This window comes from Pseudorasbora parva, chromosome 12, assembly GCF_024679245.1.
Source record: "Pseudorasbora parva isolate DD20220531a chromosome 12, ASM2467924v1, whole genome shotgun sequence".
Classification (NCBI taxonomy): Eukaryota; Metazoa; Chordata; class Actinopteri; order Cypriniformes; family Gobionidae; genus Pseudorasbora; species Pseudorasbora parva.
The window spans coordinates 35,747,777-35,773,836 of record NC_090183.1 but is presented as its reverse complement, the minus strand read 5'-3'; the positions used below and the strand labels follow the sequence as shown (position 1 = coordinate 35,773,836).

At 38.0% G+C, this 26,060-nt stretch overlaps 2 protein-coding genes across 2 annotated transcripts; both read left to right on the top strand.

Annotated features, from left to right (window-relative positions):
• Positions 1–8,406: 8,406 nt before the first annotated feature.
• ip6k2b (inositol hexakisphosphate kinase 2b) lies at positions 8,407–13,883 on the top strand. Its single transcript, XM_067460059.1, has 5 exons — positions 8,407–8,934; positions 10,586–10,802; positions 11,197–11,345; positions 11,485–11,660; positions 12,457–13,883. The coding sequence occupies exons 1-5, from the start codon at positions 8,712–8,714 to the stop codon at positions 12,982–12,984; spliced, it is 1,293 nt and encodes a 430-aa protein (XP_067316160.1). The 5' UTR covers positions 8,407–8,711; the 3' UTR covers positions 12,985–13,883.
• A 6,401-nt stretch (positions 13,884–20,284) lies between these two features.
• On the top strand, positions 20,285–25,711 carry sec61a1a (SEC61 translocon subunit alpha 1a). Its single transcript, XM_067460058.1, has 12 exons — positions 20,285–20,443; positions 21,346–21,413; positions 21,523–21,588; positions 21,715–21,793; positions 22,365–22,496; positions 22,594–22,703; positions 22,871–23,024; positions 23,105–23,265; positions 23,649–23,846; positions 24,026–24,217; positions 24,338–24,414; positions 24,509–25,711. Exons 1-12 carry the CDS (start codon positions 20,437–20,439, stop codon positions 24,693–24,695), a joined length of 1,431 nt encoding a protein of 476 aa, XP_067316159.1. The 5' UTR covers positions 20,285–20,436; the 3' UTR covers positions 24,696–25,711.
• Positions 25,712–26,060: the final 349 nt, after the last annotated feature.

Sequence of the window (26,060 nt, the reverse complement as noted above, 5' to 3'; positions counted from 1 at the left end):
GACAGAACCATACCGCCAATCCAAACTGTATGCTAACTGTCATGTTTGACATAGTGATCCTGACAGAAATATTGCTCCAATTTCTCACCGTGAAGGAGGGCAACTCTTATAGAATAAAATGAATGTAGAATATGTTTGCACTATTCATTACTTTTGATGTAAAACATTTGAAAATGTCTTATGTAAAATGTTTATCTCAACGTTACTTTTAGGATGAGGCAGTAACCATAACTAAAAAGAGATCTTTGGCTCTCTAAGGTGTTTGAGTGTAAAGAAAGAGAAAGTAAACACTGGTAGAAGTGGCTTGGGAAAGAGGTCTAACTTGTTTGTGTGAGTGTGAGAACGTGGGTAATTACACAGCATCAGAACCCTCCTCTCACCTTTACCACAAAAGAGGTGTGAAACTGTGTGTCAGTTTTCCTCTGTCACATCCCTCTTTCTGTCATATAGACACTAACATTTATTACGAATATTTTTGGCAGGAAATGTAGGCCATCATCCATATTAATAATATTAGCACCGTCTGGGTCATACATTGGCACGTACACACACACAATTATTGGTGTCAGTGTCGTTTGCTGTCACACTTGGCCAATCTGTGTGTGCGTGTGGTAAGGGAACAGCAGTTAATCATACCTAATTTGATATTGCAGGGATACTAGGGATGCATGATACAGTATATTGCAACCCATATCAGTTATTAGTGTGTGTTGATGCCGGATATTTAATTATGCATGCTCATTATTCCTATTTTTACATTTTAGAGCAGATCTCTCCTCCCTTCCACATTCCCCACAATATTTGAAGACCCCATGTCCCCAATTTTCCAGTTCATGATTTACTAAATAAGGATTTGTTAGGATTTTGGCTCGATTCATGTTTTAGAGCTCGCCAAAGCAAGAAATGGGTATGTACAGTATATTCATTTGTATGTAAATGTGTTTGTGTAAATGTATAAAAATGATTAAATCATTTTGTCTTGAAGCCTCTCATAGATTTCTGACATTTTAAAGAAATGACAATCATCACTTTTTGCCTGTATCTATACAAAAAGTATTATTGAAGTGGTACAGTAATGCGATACAGTCGCAATGACCTAGCAACTAAACACAACATCATGACAATGTCATGTGCATGGGCAAATACCACTCAAATTTTCTTAATTTTATCATGCTTGTACTGTGTTTCTGAATGTGTTGGTAGGCCTCACATTTTTGTATGTGCCCACAAGTAGCCTGTGTATCTGCAAATTATGAGTGACTGTTTATAATAAGCTACTTATTTGCATGTGGATGTCTTCTAACAGTGATCTCAAGTGTTTCTATGAATGTCTGTTGATGTAACATAAGGTGTCTGTTTATTTTTCAAATGCACAAACCTAGTCATCAAGACTGAGTTACTTAATTATCATCTTACTTTAATTCAGACAGATTCATGGATGAATGGAGTGTAGGAATAGGTGATGTAAGTAGATCTGACTTTGTCCATGTTGACCTTTCCTGGTTGCATAAGCTGGTTTCCATCAGCGCCAGCTTGTATTGTCTGGATCCACAATAGTTTGTGTGAACCCCCTTGTGGGTGTCTGGCTAATATCCAGTAACATAACATAACAAACACACACACCATGACCCCTACCATAAAGCCCCATGCCCACTGGCTCATGCTCAATGGCCTAGTTTCTCATTGTCAGTGGATTATGGTTTGGCTGAACCGAAGAACACCAAAGACCTTGTGTCAACGTATTTCATAATCACATTTAGATAAAGCAGCTTGCTCTCATAATCATAATTATTCTAATGCATCATTATCAGATGCGTCACATTCTTATATTTGGATTCAAGATTATAATCTGTACATATAACATCAACCACAGTCAAACAGTTACCATCTCCCTCCATCATCTGGTTGAATGGTTACTATTCCTGTAGCTACTTTTAGGTCAAAGCCCGACCCCATCTCATCCAAATTACCCCATAGCCATTTTAGGTGTATATTCCTTTATTTAATCAGAGTTTTTAAAGCTCCAAAAAGCGCATCCATCCATCATAAAAGTAATCCTTATGGTCCAGGGTGTTATAAGCACTTCTGAAATGATTTATTATTGTAAGAAAAAATCCATATTTATAAGTTTATAATCTATAATCGCTGGCTTCCAGTAACAGCCGCACACGAGTCTTGTTCCAGCGGAAGAATGAACTCTCGACCCGACACATGTAGGATGTTGGAGTAGCGTAGCTTAGATGAGAGTAGAGGACTCTTGCAGTTCAAACAAATAGGGCTGGGCAACAATCTCAAGCTCCTCCGATATTTCTTTTGAAAAACTTTTGTTTTAGACTTCTAGTTAGTGACCAGTATTATGTTTTGCTCTATCCACTGCGCTTCAGTGTTTGTCAATACGCCATGTGTCGGGTCAGAGTTTACTTTTCCGCTGGAAGTAGACTCGCATGCGGCCGTTACCAGAAGCCAGTGGTTTATAGTTTTTAAAGTTATAAATATGGATTCCCTCTATTCACTCCCATTTATAAAGAGCCAGGATATTTTTTGATATAAATCCAATTGTGTTTGGCTGAAAGAACAAAGTCATACACAGTGGTTTGAGGAGTAAATTATGGGAAAATTGTATTAACTATCCCTTTGATTTAAATAAAAAAAATTATACAACGATTAGTTGTAGTACTCTAATCTCAAGCCACGTTCCAAAAGTGCTGATATTTTCTAAGACATTCCACAGTTTGTTTCACTCTCGTCACCAGTGCTCATGGATTTTTAGACCAGACATCCAGAAATATGTATGCGGGAAGCTGTGACAATTTTGCCTGGAGATAGTGGGAAGTGGAAAACAGAAAACCTGGAGTGTAGCTGAAATCCTATGGTGATTTACAAAGTGTTTATAGTGGAGTGGGGAAATGGTGGTCTCCAAATGCAAAGCTTGTCGAAATGCAAAGCTTGATGCTAGTCATTTATACAAGTTAAACAATTTTTTTTTTTAAAACATGTTAAAAAACATTTTTTTTCATTCATTATAAATAGAAAATTCAATGTAAAACCAACTCAATCCTTGACCAAAACCCAGTAGTTTGTCCAATCCTGTCGGGTTCAGGTCTGTCGACAGATCTCTAGTATAGATCAAAGAAGATTGATTAATGGCAGTTATGTATTTTTTAATGGAGATCTGTGACATTGGGGTTATAGAAAAGAAAAGATATATAATCTCTGTTTTAATATATGACCCAGATTATGTCAGGGTTTTTTGAGTCCGGGTTTAACGTATGTTGAAATGATTATTCCTAAAAGTCTAGATCTTCTAAGTTTATGATTGTGTATTTAACCAATGATTGCGTATTTTCTTCTAGAGGAAGATAATCTGTGTCTATGGCTCTGGATTAGGATTGAGTCCTCACCCAGTGCTCATTGATCACACACACTAATCCCAGTCTGGGGAAGTAGCACAGGGAAGATTACTTTGTATTTGTGTACAAAGAGGTTTGTGTGCAATGGCATGGTTGTCTCAATGTCTGGTGGTCTCATTGTTGTCCCAGGGCCTCAGGGATGATTTAATGTGTTTGTATGTGCGTATTTATGTAACCATGTGCGTCAGCCTTGCCTGTTGTCTCATTTTAAAACCGAATTACAGTATTGCTCACTGCTAGGCTTAGATTCATTATTGAGTGACTATATTGAAAATTGTATTGAGTGTATGTGTTGTGTGTGTACCCAGTAGTTTTTCTAAGTTAAAATACTATCCCAGTTTAAAATGCATTAGGCAATGAGATGTAAACACTGTGGCGCAATCAAAACATTACATAAAAATTACAAAATAAAGCAACATTAAGTGTTGTTCAAATGCACTTTAAAAAAAACAATTTCAGTCAGACTAAAATATTTGTGTTTTTTTAAACTTTGTCTAGCATGTATATGTTAATCACACTACAGGTAGCCTCAGTTTTGTGTGATCGACCAGAGAGAAAAAGGACATGTGCAATGTGTATTTAATTTTTTTGTATACATCGCATCCAGAAAGTATTCACAGCGCTACCCTTTTTCCACATTTTATGTTACAGCCTTATTCCAAAATGGATTAAATTCATTATTTTCTTCAAAATTCTACAAACAATGCCCCATAATGACAACGTGACAGAAGTTTGTTTGAAATCTTTTCAAATGTATTAAAAATAAAAAACGAAACAAGTCACATGTACATAAGTATTCACAGCCTTTGTTCAATACTTTGTTGAAGCGCCGTTGGCACCAATCACAGCCTCAAGTATTTTTGAGTATGATGCTACAAGCTTGGCACACCTATTTTTGACAGTTTCTCCCATTCTTCTTTGAGGACCTCAAGCTCCATCAGGTTGGATGGGGAGCATCGGTACACAGCCATTTTCAGATCTCTAAAGAGATGTTCAATTGAGTTCAAGTCTGGGCTCTCGCTGGGCCACTCAAGAGCATTTACAGAGTTGTCCTGTAGCCACTCATTTGTTATCTTGGCTATTTGCTTAAAGGTGGGGTAAGTGCTATCTGGTAAGCGTTGTTGGTATTTAAAATCACCAAAACAAACACTCCCCTACCCCCAAAAGGTTCTCGCCCCTATTTTGATAGCGCCGCCCTACACATACGTAACCCAGAGGCATCAACGGCTATGGCAGAATCTCTGTGTATCTAATCCAGGTCGAATATTCAATGAAAAAGTCATCCCTTCTATCACAAAAACACAAACCGTTCTTGTGAACAACTCGATAGTACATGCACACAGTCCAGCTAACGACATATTACAATTATGACAAGATTAGAGTCATAGCGATCACAAAATCACAAACTGTTCTCATGAACAACTCTATAGCACGAGCCGACAGTCCAACTGACGACATTACAATTATGACAAGATTAGAGATAGCGATCAAACTGTTCTCATGAATAACTCTATAGAACACAAGCACGACAGTCCAGCTAACAACATATTACAATTATGACTGGATAAGGGTTAAATAGATCATGGAAAGAGTAAGCAAACATATATTAGGAGTATAGTATCTTACTTGTCAGAGACATTGTGTGAGCTGATGCTTGAAGCACACAGTAATGAGATTAAGATGCTCCATACGGTGTGGAAATGAACGGGTCTTTCTCATCACTGAAGTGAGCCACAATACGATCGCAAATGGACTAACAAGCGAACATGACACACAAGCATAGTCAAGCAGCATATATTAGGCTAGTTCTTGGCTAATGTCCATCATGTGTGACTCGTGTGTTTTGAATAATGACGTGCACAGAGCGAGAGCGCTCTTCTCACCATCAATAGTAGACACGCCCTTAACCTGCTGATTGGCTACAAGTTTGTTATTCCACTCGGCCCGTGTCCTTTTTCTAAAACGGTTTTGAAATAAGACTTACCCCACCTTTAAGGTCATTATCCTGTTGGAAGATGAACCTTTTCCCCAGTCTGAGCTCCAGAGCGCTCTAGAGCAGGTTTTCATTAATTATGTCTCTGTACATTGCTGCATTAATTTTCCCTCAATCCTTACTAGTTTCCCAGTACCTGCTGCTGAAGTCATCCCCACATCATGATGCTGCCACTGCCATGCTTCACTTTAGGGATGGTATTAGCCAGGTGATCATTTCTTCCAGACATGATGCTTGCCATTTGGGCAAAAGAGTTCAATCCTTGTTTCTGGTGGTCTGAGAATCCTTCAGGTACCATTTGATAAACTCCAGGAAGGCTGTCATGTGCCTATTACTGAGGAGTGGCTTCCATCTGGCCACTCTACCATACAGTCCTGATTGGTGGGGTGCTGCAGAGATGGATGTTGTTCTGGAAGGTTCTCCTCTCTCCACAGAAAAACGCTGGAGCTGCGTGACCATCAGGTTTTTGCATGACCATCAGGTTCTTGGTCATCTCCCTGACTAAGGCCCTTCTCCCCCGAGCTTCCTAGGAGCTCTAGGAAGAGTCCTGGTGGTTTCAAACTACCTCTATTCACGGATGATGGAGGCCACTGTGCTCATTGGGACCTTCAAGGCTGCAGAAATTTCTTTGTACCCTTCCCCAGATCTGCACTTTCATACAATTCTGTCTCCAAGGTCTACAGACAATTCCTTGAACTTCATGGCTTGGTTTGTGCTCTGACATGCTCCGTTAACTGTGAGACCTATATAGACAGGGGTGTGCCTTTCCAAATCATGCCCAATCAACTAAATTTACCACAGGTGATCTGCAATCAAGTTGTAGAAACTTGTTTTTGAGTGTCATTGCAAAGGCTGTGAATACTTATGTACTTGTGATTGTGTGTGTGTGTATGTGATGTATATATATATATATATATATATATATATATATATATATATATATATATATATACACATACACATATATACACACACACACACCTAAAGGATTAGGAACACCTGTTCAGTTTCTCATTAATGCAATTATTACATGGCAGTTGCTTCAGTGCATTTAGGGGTGTGGTCCTGGTCAAGACAATCTCCTGAACTGAATGTCAGAATGGGAAAGAACGGTGATTTAAGCTATTTTGAGCGTGGCATGGTTGTTGGTGCCAGACGGGACGGTCTGAGTTTTTCACAATCTGCTCAGTTACTGGGATTTTCACGCACAACCATTTCTAGGATTTATAAAGAATGGTGTGAAAAGGGAAAACATCCAGTATGCTGCAGTCCTCTGGGGGCGAAAATGCCTTGTTGATGCTAGAGGTCAGAGGAGAATGGATTCAAGCTGATAGAAGAGCAACTTTGACTGAAATAACCTCTCGTTACAACCGAGGTTTGCAGCAAAGCATTTGTGAAGCCACAACATGCACAACCTTGAGGCGCATGGGCTACAACAGCAGAAGACCCCACCGGGTACCACTCATCTCCACTACAAATAGGAAAAAGAGGCCACAAGCTCACCAAAACGGACAGTTAAAGACTGGAAAAATGTTGCCTGGTCTGATGAGTCTCATTTTCTGTTGAGACATTCAGATGGTAGAGTCAGAATTTGGTGTAAACAGAATGAGAACATGGATCCGTCATGCCTTGTTACCACTGTGCAGGCTGTTGGTGATGGTGGTGGTGTAATGGTGTGGGGGATGTTTTCTTGGCACACTTTGGGCCCCTTGGTGCCAATTGGGCATAGTTTAAATGCCATGGCCTACCTGAGCATAGTTTCTGACCATGTCCATCCTTTTATGACCACCATGTACCCATCCTATGATGGCTACTTCCAGCAGGATAAAGCACCATGTCACAAAGCTCGACTCTTTTCAAGTTGGTTTCTTGAACATGACAATGAGTACACTTCACTAAAAGGGCCCCCACAGTCACCAGATCTCAACCCAAAAGAGCATCTTTGGGATGTGGTGGAATGGGAGCTTCCTGTCCTGGATGTGCATCCCACAAATCTCCATCGACTGCAAGATGCTATCCTATCAATATGGGCCAACATTTCTAAAGAATGCTTTCAGCACCATTAATCAATGCCACGTAGAATTAAGGCAGTTCTGAAGGCGGAAGGCAAACACAGTATTAGTATGGTGTTCCTAATAATCCTTTAGGTGAGTGTATATACATTTGCAAAGATTTCAAACAAGCTTCTTTCACGTTGTCATTATGAGGTATTGTTTGTAGAATTTTACGGAGAATAAAAAATGTAATCAATTTTGGAATAAGGCTATAACGGAACAAAATTTGGAAAATGTGAAGCGCTGTAAATACATTCCGGATGCAATGTACCTGGACATAGAAACCAGTGTTGTGCAATTTGACTCAATATATTTGTTGAATGAACCAGTGGTGTGAGTTTTGGGGTGGGAAAGCAACCGCCCCAAACTTAGCCGTTTTAACTGAAAGCAACTTAAGTGCCAAGATTCACACCGGTAATGTTTCCAAAGGCATATTTATAACAGCTACTTAAATGTCCTAATTGAACTAAGATCTAAGCACCTAAGTAAGATCTAAGTTTGTGAATCTAGGCCTTTGAATTCAGTCCAATGTCAAATTTTATGAATCACTTTTTAAGAAACCTGTATTGATTAACTAATATTCTGAAAACTAGTGGAATGCCTCCCTATCAATGTCCATTATAAAGACTGGGAATTTCTGGTTGTATTTTCATTTTCCATGTTTCAACTGTTTAATAGCTTAGTCAAGCAGGAGAAAATAGCTGAGAACGACAGTGCACTTTCTCTTTCCTTTCCTTGTTCCTCGCATCTCTTTGTTTTGGTCTTTAACACCAACAACAACCCCCCACCTATATCTCTCTCTCACACACTCTTTCCTTTCCCTTTGTTTGTTCAGTTTCCCCTTTTTCACTTCCCCCCCGACAACAGTTGCTGTGCTCTGATTGGCGAGTTTCAGGAGGGGGGTGGAACCATGTGACCTGTGGTGATATTTTCCTGCCTGCTTAGAACAGATCTCTCAGTTACAGAAGAGACGGGGACGGACGTACTCACATTCTGTCCTTAGTGTCAAACAACACGGCTACGTTTATAGAAAAATATTATTGTAACGTGCCTCCTTCTGGATTACCATTTCCGTACTTCTTTAACAGGGGGGAAAAACAGGAATATTTTTATTTTGCTCTGTCTTGTTTTGGTTTTATCAACCTTTTGTTCCTGAACTGCCACCAGGGAAACGGGAGCAACAGAGAAGAAGAAAGAAAGCCAAAGAGATAGACAGCGATAGCTCAGCCTGAGAGAGACGGATGTGTTCGGAAGATGAGTCCGGCTTTAGAAGCGCTGATGGAGGGGTGTAGATACCCAGGGAAAGGAGAAATGAAGGGAGGAGTGATGTTGGAGCCGTTTGTCCATCAAGTCGGCGGTCACTCTTGTGTACTGCGGTTTGGGGAACAGACCATCTGTAAACCACTAATACCAAGAGAACATCAGTTTTACAAGAGCCTGCCACCGGAGATCCGCAAATTCACCCCACAGTACAAAGGTAAGTGGACACTGAATAGAATATGATCATTAAAACCAATCAGGCACATCTTGTTCATGTCCTATTGTGTGCCATAGTCTTCCTTTCTCTTTCTTGCTTTCTATTTTGCTCTATATGTGCATAAGTTTGAATAACCAATGCTTTAATAATAACTTTGAAGAATTGTAACAAGTTATATTGACTTAATTCCAACAGCGCAGCATGACTCCTATAAAAAGGCCATTCAGACTTTTATATGCGTTAATTGATTGGATGGCCCTTTTGGATGGGAGTTTTTTTTAATGACATTTAAATTGCCATAGATGGACAGATTGATAGAATTAAAAATGTAATAGATTCAAAAGGATGGAATGAGTTGTAACACAAGAACACTCTGACAACACTTTTTGAAACTCAGATTTGTGCTCACGCCATCATGGAATATTACGTTTAGTTCTTTAAGTCTGATCTATTTAAACACACTCACGCACAGACACACTGGCATCTCTCGCAGTGTATTTGGCGGTGTCTTTGACTGGGCAGCAGTGTGGGACTAAAAAAAGCTGTCGGGCAGAGAGAAGATATGGCACGAAGGAAAGTATGTGAACGCACTCTCACATGCTTGAGCATACTTGCAATACTTACATTCGCTAAGACACAAATATAAGGCTTAAATACGATCAAACATTTTTTTACTTACTCACCATAACGCCTAACACAGAAACCGATACTAACCACACGTTCTCTGACTCAGCAAGTATAGGCCAAAGTGTGTTTGAGCGTTGGTGCAGAGACGTGACATCACTGCTGTTGATGTCATCGTTCTGACTGCAGCGGTTGAGAGGCTGCAGGGCCCTAGTGCCTGCCGGGCTCTATCACATAAACTTGCACACAAACCCCACAGACAGGTTTCAGCGGTTAAAGCTTGTACTTTGTGATCTAAATATTTGTTTTAATGCTGCTTATGCCATTCAATGTTGAAACGGTTTTGCTGTCCTCTCTCTTTCTCTGTCTGTACCCCCTACCTCTTTCAATTACCCATAATCCCCCTGTGATGCTTAGTTCCATCTATGGTTATCATGAGATACCAGCACAAATCATGTCTTGGGCCACATGCTACTTGTGTATATGTATATTTTTGCTTTGTATTTTATGGATTGACCTGTATTCCTAATGTATCAAAGCCGTTTTCCAATTTGTTGCTGTTTGTATTTCAATTTCAATGATACGTTTTCTGTAAAACTCAGAATCTGAAGTTGTCATATGCTTCTTTTCTGTATTTGATATCAAATGTGGGAATCTTGCAGATAGTTTGTCCAATGAGTCGTAATAAAAGAGCTCATTGAATTGTACCTTCTTGCCTCCTGTGTTTTTTGTGTGTCTTTTTCTGCTTAGCACTAGAAGGCATGCAAAACACTCTCCCACACTGACATTTACACGACAGTGTTGAATATTCACTATGTACACAATTACATTCCCTTCTCAAAACCCTGCTTGTATTTTGTTTTATGCATATTAAAGTGCAGTTTAAGCCGGATTGGGTAAGAGCTACATTTTTTTAAAACCATCATATGATTCATAATATTTGAATCATATGTTGTTTATGTGTCAACACTATGTCCAAATGTACTCATTGTCTCTCTCTTTCTCCTTTCCCTCGTGCTGTCTTCAGGTGTGGTGTCGGTGAGTTTTGAGGAGGATGAGGAGGGGAATCTGTGTTTGATAGCATACCCGCTGCTCAGTGATCCAGCTGATTTGGAAAACAAGGAGCCCTCTGTTGACGGCGAACCCAAAAATAAGCTTGCTAAGTGGGGGAAGAAGAAACCATCGGGCCTTCTTCCGGAAAACGAAAGAGCCAGACTGAGCCGCAAAGAGGAGAAGGGCAAAAGGTGAGGGAGGGCACATGATTCATGGACTAGAATTAGTTGGTAAAAAAAAAAAATTCTTTACATAAGAACTTTATTGTTTAAAAATGTGTATATTTATTTTAAAAAAGAGATATCACTGATTCAACAAAAAAATATTAAGCAAACATTGATAATAAGAAATAGTTAAGGACCAACTCATGTGATATTGAAAACTGGAGTAATTGCTGCAGAACAATTATTTTAAATTGTAATAATATTTCACAATATTACTGTTTACAAGCTGTGTGCAAAACCACTCAAAAACCACTTTTAAACAACTGTGTTTGTGTACATCCTTATGTAATTCAATGTTTAGTGGACCAAAAAACACATAGTGATTGTAATTTGTTTACCCTTTCTCTTCTTATCTCTGCAGTAATCGGGATGATAAGGCCGAGGTTTTGTACTACAGCCTGGAAAAAGGAAATGTGGCTCCTCAGATCAAACACAACCCTTGGAGTCTGCAGTGTCACCAGCAACACCTACAGAGGATGAAGGAGAACTCCAAACACAGAAACCAGCACAGTATCCTTTTTCACGATTGAATTACCTCTGTATAATGATTCGATGAGAAAACCAGCACAAAATGATGCAAACACATTTATACAATCAGATATTCAACCATGTAGAAGTATTTTTTTCCTTGACTCATGACCCCTCTTAGAATTTATTCTGCTTGAGAATCTAACGTGGCGGTACCGGGTTCCATGCGTTCTCGATCTGAAAATGGGCACACGCCAGCATGGAGATGATGCCTCTGAAGAGAAGAAAGCAAATCAGATTCGTAAATGCCAACAAAGCACTTCCTCTTCTATTGGAGTACGCCTCTGTGGCATGCAGGTAATTACACATCTTCTGAATATGTGCGCACCAAAATATTTTGAGGTATACACAAAATATATGTAGTCATTTTTAAATGGTATAATTCACTGTTGTTCAGGCAACTGATTTTGTATTCAGCAATGCTGGTTTAATGCTTGAAGTAGGGATGCAAAATATTAAAGTATCATATTGATTTTTGGCCTACATTGGATATACAGTATCTTGTCAGAATTGTTCATTTTTATTGTAAATAATTATTTCCCCTATTTTTACATTATATATTACCTTTGTCGTCATCTAATGCTCACTTAAAGTTAAATAAAGATTAAAACAGTAAAAATGTAATTACATTGGTAAATTAAATATTTATTAAATTATTATTTTTTATAATGTAATTATACAAAAAAAAATTTAACTGTTTGTATTTTATTTGTTTTCAAATTAATAATTATACAAAATAGAATTTTAATATTTTCAGAAAATGTTAAATCATTTATTTCTCTAATTTTACAGAATATCTTAACAATTTTGTATTTATTATATTTTAATATTGGTGCATCCCTTGTTTCTAGTATCTCTCTTTGGTCTTTTGTTTGACATTATAAATTATTTCAAGTCAGCTGTGTAATAAGAATGAAAATGTACAGTCAGCTCGTCATTATCGCCAAGTAAACATTTTCAGGGTGATACCACCCCTAATCACCCTGTCAGAGTTTTTGCTATAATGACCAGCTTATTATACATTATATCTTATTTATTCAGTGTGTATTAGTACAACCCTTAGTCTGATTCCGATCTTTGTTTTTTCTAATAGGTGTATCACAACACTACAGGACAGCTGATATTTATGAATAAGTATCACGGGCGTAAGTTGAGTCTGGCCGGTTTCAAAGAGGCTCTGTGCCAGTTCTTTAGTGACGGCCGAGTTCTGCGCAGAGAACTTCTGACCCCAGTTTTGCAAAGACTGAGAGAAATGAGAGCGGTGCTGGAGGCCTGCGAGAGTTATCGTTTCTTCTCTTCCTCTCTTCTCGTCATTTACGACGGGGCTCCACCCCCTGCCCCATCTAGATCGCGGCCCTCTCGTGGAGGAGAGGAGGAAGATGAGGAGGACGATGATGAAGATGAAGACGATGATGAAGAGGGAGCCTACGGAGGCCGTCACGATCACTCCAGCAGCAGTTCGCCAACGGTGGATGTTCGAATGATCGATTTCGCCCACACAACGTGCCGTGATTACGGAGAGGATGGCATCGTTCATGAGGGTGGAGATAGCGGCTACATCTTCGGTCTGCAGAATCTTATCAGCATTCTGTCACAGCTTGAGGAACACAGCAACGATTAAACGCTTGTGCGACATCTTACCGTGCATCTGCCATGCCAGGCTTACCGTGGGCACCCTGAACATGCCATCAGGGGTTAAAGTTCACGCTTAGCTCGCCCCGCTCTGCTTTTTCAAAGCCCTAGTGGGGAGCGGTTACATAGGCAAGGGTCAAAGGAAAATCCTGAATTCCTAGAATCCTTCCGGAGCTGAATGGACTGAACTGTTTTGTAATTTCTCGCTGAGGTGCAGTCCCTCTCCACGCCTGTTGTTTCTGCTTGCCCTGAATCACATATGGGCAGCAGTAGATGAGTCTTATCAGCTCTATATCTTTATTTGTTCCTTCATCTATCAAAGATAAGAGAAGTAAGCAGCCACTTGCATTAAGAGACATTTATACAAAGACATTTGCAAAAACTGATGTTCTACCCACCTTTGAAGAGAGGTGGGTTTGTAGCAACCATAGCACAATCATAAATTGATATGACAAAACAACTTAGCAACATATATGAAGGTGCTTTAGAAACCCTAAGCAGGAACCTGCAGGACTCAAGGGAAGAGTACTTACTCTGTACTTGTAGGGAATGATGGGTTTGTGGAAAAGGGAATTTGCATAGTCCTTTCCACATTCCTTATCATAAAAGACTTTTTCTCTTGGACGTTTTAATATATTTCAGTGTCTTGGATCCTCTTCATTCCATAGCCATGTGTTGAAGATTAGAATCCTCACTCCAGAGACTTTAAAGAGAACTCTATTTATTTATAAAAATATTTCTATCAAACGTGAATGGAAATGTGACATTCCATCCTCTAGTTCCTACCGTATGTTAAGTGATATAGGTAGAGAAATGATTTTTATGTCATGGTTTTCTCTGTTTTGACATGATGAAACAAAATAAAGAGACATTTGTTTTGTTGTTGTACATTTTTGAAGCCTATTTTATTTATCTGTGTTTTTTTATTATTTTTGTATAAAATAAGATTACAGCCAAGATAAGATATATTTGCCATTCAACAACTACAAAGTACCAATTCATATTAGCTCTTTGGTTAGCGCACATATATTTGCTTGAAATAAATAGCCTAGCAGCAAGTCTTCCAAAGGCAGATTACATTTGGTCAAAGACTGTAGCTACCAATGTGTAAACAGCAGTGTACTTGTACAGTAGTTCAGACTCTGGTCAATAAGTGAACATGGTTAATATGTAGGCCTTGGTATGAGATACAACACAGTTAAAGGCTTTATAACTATGAATAAGCAACATTGCTTTCATTTGACAGAGAGCACTGGATTCAGACACCAGATGTATAACTTCGCTGCTGATTTATAGGCATATTACCGGTTTGCTAAACCTTTCACTAAAAGCTTTCCGCAAGCATCTCTAAGCCTGTTGTTATTTGTGCATGTATTTACGCAGGAGTGTGAAGGGATTTGGGCTGGATTGTATGTTAGACCTGCGTACACGCAGACTTGTTTCCTCATGTAACCTCTCTTAAGTATTTTGTGTATGCATGCTGTGTATGTTTGTGGAATATGCAAGTAGATATGGTGTTTTGCGGGTCATTAACCATATATGTCTGTCCTCTTATGGCCTTGACGCCGTCTGTGGCTGTCTCAGCTGTTCTAGCTCTCACATTCCTGGGTAAAGCTCTGGATTACATTCTTAATGCCGGGAAATTACTCGCAAATGGGAAACACCATCACCACGTTTCGAATCAGGTCAGCATGTGAATGCTTTCTGGAAGTGAGCAATTCGTTAGAAAACCGAAAATCTCGTCAGGTAACCAACACTAAGTGTAAAATATAAAGAATGCTGTCCGAGTCGCACACAGACAGCGCGTGGACGGAAAATACCAAATAGCTGAAACGTCATGCGATTGCTACATTTTTCCCTCAAGACAGGAAGCATCTGATTACTCAGATTACTTAGAATGCCTTAAATAGTGCGATTCACTTTTCTACATGTTTATTCTTCAAATAGCCTAAATATAATTGAAAACCTCTAGAAGTCTTGAGTTATGGCAGTTATGCACTTTGAGTATAATTTTGTCTAGCAACATTTTTTGTGCTGTCTGCATGAATATTTTGTTTTTACAGCTCCCAATGACATCCTTTCTCCTCGTCTGTTGCTGGGAGCATGTTTGTTTTTTGTTTTTTTTGTTTTTTATGGTAGATTACTATGGCAACCATCTCTCTGTATTTTTAGCTAGATGCATAATTGGTATCCAAAAATTGGTATTTGGCCCAAAAACCTAGAAAACGTTATGGGCCATAAACTGAAAAAAGCAATAGGCTGGATGATAGAGGCCATATCTTCCCTGTTATGTAATACTAATGAGCACACACACACAGCCTATATCACCATAAAGGTCCATGACTTGTATAGCATAGAAAAAAATCACATCCCAGGATTGAGAAAATTATGGCATTCATTTTGAGTGTACTATTCATTTAATTCACATAATAAAAACCTCATTAAGCTGAAATGTTAGATGGACGTGGAGTCAGACATGCAGCCATTTCCTCTCATTCTTTTAGGACCTTATGTGCTATCGCAATGCTTACACAATATGTTCATTATCTGATAATCTAATTAATTGCCTTGTCTATCCTTGTAACAAGGCCACAAGAATAGTGAAGCACTAACTTTAAGCTGGACTTCTGTCCTGCAAACTCTAATTGTCTGTGTCCCAGATACGGTTGTATTTTTAACTTGTTCTTTATATGTACTTTGGTACTAAGACTTTAAGAATGTATAAGCACTTTATTCACAGTACATTTACCTGTACACTGAGGTAATAATTAAACCGAACGCAGAACAGCAAACAGGTGTGTGTTGCCTATATCCATTCCACTAATCTGAATAAAATAATAAAGATGCATGAGAACAGAATGATAGCATGATAATAAATGAATTGGGAGGGAGTCAGGGATATACACTTTGGGGTAAGAAGAAAGGGAGAATAGAGTAGAATAGAGAGTTATTTAATCGGACTGTGGGGATGAACATTAAGTTCTGTGCAAAGTTCATTAAACTGCTGACAAACATTATGGGCAAATTATACAACATCACTAACAGAGCAGAGAACACACATTCATTTATATGAGTATGTTTTGTTATTGTTGTTAGGCTGGTTTTTGATCCCTGATGTTTCAGACGACCATATCAAATATTCTCCTTTTTTTAATGACTCCGATTAGTCCGAGGTTGGGATTATGATGGGGTTAGGGCTGTGTATGATAACTTTCATATTGTGCAGAGCTGATTCTGTACCTTTTTGCCATAAATGAAGATCTACACTATTTAAATGAAACCGTGATTTAAAGTTTTGATTTATGACTAACGCGATTTACAATCTCAAAATGGCATCCGAATGTTCCGTTTATAGAACACACATCAAGTCCCACAGAGAGCTAAACCATGTGTGTGCCATGTAAAACAGCAGAGACTATGGACCATAATCTGGTATAATCCAAATCTGTTTACGATGTTCAGTAGAACTGGTGGCGAAAGACAATTAGGGACTCCTTTAGAATTGTTATCTGATGTTTTTCACTTTATAACAGAGGCTCCTAAAGAAATTGAATCATGATATTGAGTACTTGTGTGTTTTCCAGAATCTTTTTGATTTGTTTTTATACATGAATACATGTATAGGTTGTAATAAATGGTCTGTTACTTAAAGACCCACATTTGGTGTTTCCCCAATAAGGAGAGGCAAGTATATGCTGCACCATACTGTTCTGTAGCATGTCATGTGGATCATTTACAACACACTATAGGTTACAAGGTGTGTAGGTGTTTACAGGATACTCAACTGCCTCACACTGATGTCATCACTGTTGACTATGACATTAAAACTCCTATGACATCACAGCCTTCCCACTTATTTGAAGAGACATAGAGTATGATTATTTCCAAACTGAAAATCCCTCTGAGAATAAAATGGTTGTGTTGGCATGTGTCTTGTGGTGGTTACACCCTTTCCTTTTTTTTAAACACACTCACACACCCTGGAAAAGGAAAGGGTGTGACCACACAACCCACACATTCCTTAAAGAGAAAGTGAGACTTACATATGGAAATCTGTGTAAATCGTATGTAAAATCATTCATAAATCCATTCATTTGGAAATTGTCCCATTCAAGTGAAGTGACTTGTGAATGACTAACACAGACACAAAAATATAAAATATCAAAATTATGATTGGATTAACATGATAAGCATAAACTGTTGTCCTCTCTGTATTCAGATCAGTGTCTTACATAATTTATGACAGTTTATTGTGTCTCATACAGGCCATGCTCTTATTGTAATGAGTTATGGATAAGAGAGTCAGTTAGAGGTTGAGAGATAACCGTTTATAATAAGCATTTTTGTTGATGCAATGTTCTCATTGTTGTCACATAGGCTGAAAGTGAGTTCTGGTCTCAGTACTCTGACTTTCTCTCCCAGTTTGTTTCTAAGAACATTTAACATTTTTATCATCTGTGATCTCTCCTATTGAAAATGAAACTCATTCACAAATGCATGTAAAACATAAACAGGTTAGAGAAGCCATGGAGAAGTTAAGACTGAGCCAATACTGTTGACAACATCAGTCAGTGACCTTTGACATTTTAAGACAGACCAAATACGGTCTGATATTGTCTGGAAGTTTAATTCAATTGTGATTTAATGTGTCAATATCTGGAATGTGATAGTCTAAGTCTGATTGTGTGAAAAAAGAAATAAAGCGGAAGAGGGCTTCAGAAATGACAGAGATACATTGTGATGTTGTCCTCTATGGGCAAATTTAGTTGCGTAACTGCAATGGACAAAACTGCCCACTGTTCAGCAGTCAGTGTGTGTGTAGTGACAGCCAAAATGCAGCCAAAGCAGTGCAGAATGGCGCTGGATGAAATCCCTATGGCTGTTTCCAAAAATAGACAAAAACCGGGGCATCAAGTTGTAATATTTCATAGAATTTTGTCTTTAAAATTCATTTTGAGGCCTATCTAACTACACATTTAGCACGTTTAATTTAGCTGCTCTGTAGACATCATTAGCTTTTCAATCAGAGTCAATGCTAATTTTATGTTTTTGATTTAATATTTAACAGCATGCTTTTTTTGTTTTATTCAATTGATATATTTGACTTAAATTATTAAGATACAAATAAAAAATCCTTCATAAAATACATAACCGACTCTTTCAATGATAGAAAACACTAGCCATAGACAAGCATTGAGTACATGGAGCCCTCTGTTGGCTAGATAAATAAACTGAAAAAGAGAAACATTAGGCTGTACACAGTAGCCTATATTTACTGTAAACTAACGGTTCCATGACAAATACTGATCGAAAGTGGAAACTGCTGTTTAATTTAACTGATTTTACTGGATTGGATTTCACTGAACATCTTTTTAAAAAAGGCTAATCGCTGACTCGGAATTCTTTCACTTTGACCAATGAAAATAAGGAAGACTTTACCTGCTGTGATTCTCTGAAAGTTATTTATTTTTATTTTTTATTTTTGGATAAAGATAATTAGTTAATTCTGCTGAGTGACTGCTTTAGCTTTCACTGTATAATAAATTAAACAAAGTCTAACAGCTGAAAGAGACCTGAAGACTGTCAATAATGTTTAGATGCCTCTCAATTTGGCCTCGAAGATTCACTATAATAAATCAATATCATAAGAGCAAAATTTGATTGTAATTACTTTAGTGGAAAGTAAATGTATCTATAACGATACAAATAATTAAAATTTCACAAGTGGTCGTCCATTTACTCTGGATACATTAAAGGATCAAGCATTTTAACCGGAAGCACATTGTAATTTAATTTATTGTTTAGCGTTCAACCTTTTCAACTTTCTTTATAAAATGTACAGTCCCTTTTTTGTCATAGCTAACGTTATACTGTTAAAGGGTAACTAAACCCCTGTTCACAGCCTAACTCCGCCCTCTGGCGGCAATATTTGAAAAATGCTGCAAAAGTGGGCAGAGCCCAGCGGAGAGAGAGGGGACGAGACGAGGGCGGCGCTGAGCGGGGGGCGTGCACCTGAGACCCGTAGTGACAACTTGTTTGACAGTTGTCAGACTCGCAAAGATTGATAGTGACTGGAGTGAGGACAGTAGTTTTGCAACAGAGCGGTCATCTAAAGTAAAGGACTTCTCTCCACCACCTTCACCTGAAGTGGAGGAGGGTGAAATGTCTGTAGACACAGAGTTTGTTGGCTCAAACTGCTTTAACTCCCGATGCATACGATGCTATCATTCATTCATTCATTCATGCTGGCGAAGCAGCAGCGCAAGAGAGAATGAGATCACTAACTAATCTATGAACACTGAACAGCCATATCCTTATACTGAATGCCACACACAAAAAAATCACAGGACCAATAAGTTCAAACCTAATAGCCTATTACAACAGATTTCCTCATATTAAATATTCCTCATGCATTAAATAAAAGTTAGACTACATACGCCCGCAGTCTAGCACGTTACGGATTTGTTGTTCGTTACCACGGCAACCATTTGCGTGTCAGGGTTTGTCTGAAAGCGTCTGAGGTATGAAAATTATCTGTAGACATGACGGGCGGCAAAAAATATCAGAAGAAAAGCTTAACATGTACTTACAACTGCATTATATATCTGTATTTTCTTAATTAGGATGTTGGAAGCAAGTGAAGAGAAAGTTTCATTCATAATGTTTCTACTTCATTTAACATGAGCGCTCATACTGGACTGAAGCCGTTCTCATCATGTGATCACGGAAAACATTTCTCAGGGCGTGGTGAGCTCGTGCCAGGGGCGTGGATAGTGAGCCGTTGGAAGTACAAACCTACGTAACGAAGTACCATAACGTCCAATAGGAAAATTCAACTGCAGTAGCCACCGTTCAACCTTAAGAGGGCAGCACTAAGACGTTTTTACACCATATATTATAGAATTTAAACACTTTAAACCCAACTGTCAAAACATTTACTCGACTCAATGAACAATAATAATAAAGCTCCATTCTTGCAGATCATTAACTAAAAAAAGTTGTTCTAGGGTTTAGACAATGTAGCCTGTTTAAACTTAAATTAAAAATAATTTACGTTAAATAAAAACATACACTTTAGATATTCATTTAAACTAGCCTACTTTAACAGTTAAATTAACTTTTAATATGATTATATTTTCTTTACTTTGTTAACCCTAGATAATAGACAAAATCGAATTAAAATTATTCTTACAAAGAGAGACAAAGCGGTCACTTTATCAAATCACAGGACGTGAACCAGAAGATCAATGCGCTGTTCATCTGACGTGTAGTAGAGTCTGTGTAGTGTTGACGTGTCTCTAAAGCGCTCTCCTCCCTTCTCCTTTCTCGTTTCTGTCTTTCTCTCTCACCCGGGCGTCGAAGCGCACCGGCAGCGCTGGACAAACCGTTTACAGCTCACTGGGACTTCAGATAGTGACCGTGATTTCAGGGAACCGTCACCATGGCGAGTAAGTAGAAGATTTTGAAGTGTTTCTTGTATGTTTAATATTATTTAATGTAAATTTGGTGTTATATCGCACCCAAGTTGTGTTAGCATCATTAGCATGATAGCCAGACCGCTTTCTTTGATTGGGACCTGGGAGATTGGTATTAGATTTGTTTACTTTTGTATATTAATCTGTAACTACATTTTACTGCAAGTAAAATGATTCTCAATTCGTCTCTGTTTGGTTGTGATTCGTATGCGAATTCAAATTTATATTGCCCTTTTTGGTGATTGAATGGTTCCGGACAGCTAGTGTTAGCATGTTAACGTTAGCCATTTTCTTTACACGTCTGCATGGCTTTGTGTTACTACAAAATTGTAAAGATCACCTTTAGATATTTAATAAAAAATATGTTTAACGACTAATATTGGGATACTAACGTATTTATTGGATTGTCAGTCCAAACAGAGGGAAGCGGTCAGATACTACATAAGCTAACGTTAGTAAACATGGCATGATGGTTAATTGAATCTAATTGTGTTTAACTTGATAATTAATTGGCACTCCATGAATACGCATTCATAGAAGTTGTTGTGTTATTAGGTTTGGTCTCCTATGAAGATGTACTTTAAGTATTACATTGTATAAAATGTTTAGCCTGTCCGTTTAAATGATGACGACGCTTTAGATTGTATGGCATCTCCCTACTGTTGTCCTGAGTAGATCAACACGGGCTTTGGGAAGTCTTTTCATCATTTGAATGCTTTTAAACAATTTTCGCATCATGTTGAGTGTTACTATATAATGCAGGAATATGGTTCAGTCGATGTTATCTTGCATTTAATGAAGTTATAATTAGTTTAATTTTGTGGCACCAAATACATGTTTCGTGTAACCTTTATATCATGTTCTTCCTTTTCTAGTTAAGTTCTTGGAGGTAATAAAACCCTTTTGTGCGGTTTTGCCGGAAATCCAGAAACCAGAAAGAAAGGTATATCCTTGTACACAATATATATTGCGACTTTATTTTTTTATGTTTTTTAGATTACTCATGTAAACACCTTCATTTTAAACCCACTTTACTTATGCTCTTCTATCAGATCCAGTTCAGAGAAAAGGTGCTATGGACGGCCATCACATTGTTCATCTTTCTTGTTTGCTGCCAGGTAAGTTTGATTTCTCAATGTAGGAAAAATGCAGTTAAGCAGCACTAGCTCATGATTTAGTGCTCCAGATATGTTCAGTGTAAAAAAAAGAGCTCATGTAATGTACTGTTTTTGTACATCTCACAGATCCCGCTGTTTGGGATCATGTCTTCAGACTCAGCAGATCCGTTCTACTGGATGAGAGTCATCTTGGCCTCCAACAGAGGTAAGTCTGTTCCTGTACATGCAAGATTGTAATTTTTATGGTAGTTTGCAGTGTTCAATTCACAGCTGATATTATTGCTCAACATTACCACATAATAATCATGCTCATAGTTAGTTTAAATGTTTGGAGTCAAGATTTATTTTAAAAAAATTGATAAATTAATACCTTTGTTTAGGAACGATGCATTAATTGATCAAAAGTGTCAGTGAAGCCTTTTGAAATGGCACAAAATATTTATATTTAAAATGCATGCTATTCTTTTAATTCATCAAACAATCCTGAAAAAAATCATGTTTTCCTCAAAAATATTAATCAGCACAACTGTTTTCAACATATTAGAATGGTTTCTGAAAGATCATGTGACACTGAACACTGGAGTAATGATGCTGAAAATGTAGCTTTTCCATCAAAGAAATAGAAGCATTGGAGAATTTTCTAAATCATTTAAAGTGTTATAGAGCCCAACTAATTAGTGTACCTTTACTAGGTAAATAGTAGAATGGATGTTTTGTTGGTTCTGTGTTCTCATGTATTGGCGGTTGTCTGTTTTATTAATGATCATATATTTCAGGTACTCTGATGGAGTTGGGCATCTCTCCCATTGTGACCTCTGGTTTAATCATGCAGCTCCTGGCTGGAGCTAAAATCATTGAAGTTGGAGACACACCTAAAGACAGAGCGCTCTTCAATGGAGCTCAGAAATGTATGTTTTTCATTTAAATTGAGTTAAATTTTGAGTTGTGCACTACCGTTGTTGTCATTATAATGATGGTAATGGCAATTATTTAAATGTTTTTCAGTGTTCGGTATGATCATCACCATTGGTCAGGCTATTGTGTACGTCATGACTGGAATGTATGGAGACCCTTCAGAGATGGGTGCTGGCATCTGTCTGCTGATCATCATTCAGGTAAAAAAACATGCTCAAATACACTCAAAATGAGAGGTGTACTTCATTTCATAAATGCATACTGCGTACATAAATGCAGTCCAATGTCATGGAGAGGTTTATCTTTGGCCATTGATCTATGTGATTAGAGTAAGAGACTTGATTACATCGGTGTACTCTTTCTGTAGTTGTTTGTGGCCGGGCTGATCGTATTGCTGCTGGATGAGTTGCTGCAGAAAGGTTACGGTTTGGGCTCTGGTATCTCGCTCTTCATTGCCACAAACATTTGTGAGACAATCGTATGGAAGGCCTTCAGCCCAACCACAGTCAACACTGGCAGAGGTATGAGTTCAGGATGCAGCATCTCTTTTTAGAGTATTCTTATTTCTATGGTCGACTGAATTGAATTTGTTCATATTCAGGTACTGAGTTTGAAGGAGCCATTATTGCTCTGTTCCACCTGTTGGCCACTCGTACTGATAAAGTACGGGCTCTGAGAGAGGCCTTCTACAGACAGAACCTACCCAACCTCATGAACCTCATTGCAACAGTTTTCGTCTTTGCTGTTGTCATATACTTCCAGGTTAGTTTTTTGTTTCAAATATGCATATGTAAAGAATTTTATTTAATAATGAAGTGAGTTTACATTTAATTGCAGCAGTTTCCTTTTGGTTCCACACCCTCAGAATCAACTACTTGATGAATATAATAAAATAATATACATGTACAAATAAACACTTTTTGTTCATAATTTCTTGATAAATGTTTATGTATGTGTTTATATATTTATTTTATTGTTTGGCACCTTATTTTAACAATTGTTTTCTGCTGTTTTCATCTTGTATATTTATTTCTTATCGTTACTTGTTTTGTATAATGCTTTGGCAATATTGTGCATAAACACAATCGTGCCAATGAAGTACATAAGAATTGAAAATGAAAATTGATTGAAATTGTTTTGTACAGGGCTTCAGAGTCGACCTGCCCATCAAGTCTGCACGTTATCGTGGCCAGTACAACACATATCCCATCAAGCTCTTCTACACCTCCAATATTCCCATCATCCTGCAGTCTGCTCTGGTTTCTAACCTTTACGTCATCTCTCAGATGCTCTCCACCCGCTTCAGCGGGAACTTCCTGGTCAACCTCCTGGGAACTTGGTCTGTAAGTGTCACCAATATTGTTTTTGTTTGTTTTTTGGTAGTCTACCATCTATTGCACTTGACACTGTATTTATATTACAAATCCAGACAAAATATGTTTATAGTATACAGGCCAAAAACAAATTGGATATAGAAGAGAGAACTTTTTTTTTTAATAGCATATGCATTTTTTTGTTGTAGGATGCTACATCAGGTGGTCCAGCTCGTGCCTACCCTGTAGGCGGTCTGTGTTATTATCTGTCTCCTCCGGAGTCCTTTGGTTCTGTGCTTGATGACCCTGTCCATGCAGTGATCTACATTGTCTTCATGCTGGGATCCTGTGCCTTCTTTTCTAAGACCTGGATTGAAGTTTCTGGATCGTCTGCCAAAGATGTGAGTTACTAGCTCTAGTTCATTTATCAACACTGCAATGTTATATATAATAGTTCGTTGTTCATATCAGTTATGTAATAGTTAATAAAAACATTAGTTGTAATGGGGTGTGTGTTTTAGGTGGCCAAGCAGCTGAAAGAACAGCAGATGGTAATGAGGGGACACAGAGAGACCTCCATGGTTCATGAACTCAACAGGTGAGGCGCAAAAACGCTTGCTCTGTAAGCTTAGCATGTCAATACTTAATTCTTAGGACCTTCATCAACCTCACGCCTTTTCTCCGTTATTCAGGTACATCCCCACAGCAGCTGCATTTGGTGGACTGTGTATCGGAGGCCTTTCAGTAATGGCTGACTTCCTGGGTGCCATTGGTTCTGGAACTGGAATCCTATTGGCTGTTACCATCATCTATCAGTACTTTGAAATATTTGTTAAGGAACAGAGCGAAGTCGGTAGCATGGGAGCGCTACTCTTCTAAACAAGGACATTTACAAATCACACATGCATACTTGCTGACACCTGATAAAACACTTATTATTTTTATGATTGTTATTGTCATTTTTATTTTGGTGTGATTTGAGCATTCAAAATGGTCTGTCACGAGTGCTGTCTTGGGAGAACGTGTTTTTGTGAGTTTGTTCTCCTATTTGTCAGAAGTGGCAAAGCGTTTCTAAAATTCAGTGATGAAGCTGAACTTCAGTGATGGGACAGTAAAGATGGACTCTGTGAGCTCTGACTATGAATATTCAAGAATTTTCCCTTCTTCTCAGTCTGTCCTTCCTCTGTCTCAATGTATCCCTTCATTCACCCTCTTCTTTATTTCTTGTCTGAACCTAGTTATGCTTGGTAAGAGGATTTTTCAGAAAGTATTGCTAATGTTGGGTGAGTGATTAACTCAACACTGCCAATTTTGTCTCCACACACACAAACTTCAGTTGTGTCTCAGTTTGTCAGTCTTCTCAATCTTATATGTGAAGCTAACAGGCTTTTTTTGTGTCCATAATAGCTATTGTTTAGTGTAAGGTTCATTAGAACTTCTCATACCATGTTTAATCATACAAATTGAGATGTTTAGTTTTAGCTGGAGACCTGAGAATCAAACAGAGGTGCTTGGTTTCCAGACAGAAGAATAGCTTGTCAATTCTAAACAAAGCAGCATTGCAACTGAGGAAATGCAATACACAGTGTGGCACCAATAGTGTGGTTTTGTTTTTTGTGTGTGTGTGTATGCATTTTATGCTGGAATCCTTTTGTACAGAATACATCAGTGAATGCTTCATTGGCAGACAGGACTGGTTACACCTTAAGTCTGTTTACTTTAAAAAAAAGCCCTTTTTACTGTATCATTGAGTGTCTGTGTATATATGACATTTAATGCAGTGCGCAACAATGTAAAATAGACACTTTTTCTTTTCTGATTGTAAAATATGTTCCGAACAAATATATTCAGCAAACGCTGATCATTCTCAATAAAAACTCATTTTTGGGAGATAAGATTGACTAGACCTTGAATGATTATTAACCATGGCTCAGATTCTTTCTTCTGGCATTTGATGTTAATGTTTTAATTATGCAGGTTTTTGTCAAATGTCTAAAGTACCTTACAAGCCCTACAGATTATGTTAGTTATGTTTAACTAAAAAAGGAAACTCAAGAATAATATTGTTTAAATGGCTTTTCCTTTTCTGAAATTAGATCACGAGCTGACAGAATACAGAGTTTGTTAATGACTTAAGTTCTTTATTTATATTTTCCTAGACTCCTTTTAAGTTTCACAATAATTATAGTAAAATACTTTTTAAAAACGCACACTCAAAAGAGTGGGTCTATACTTTTTTTGCAG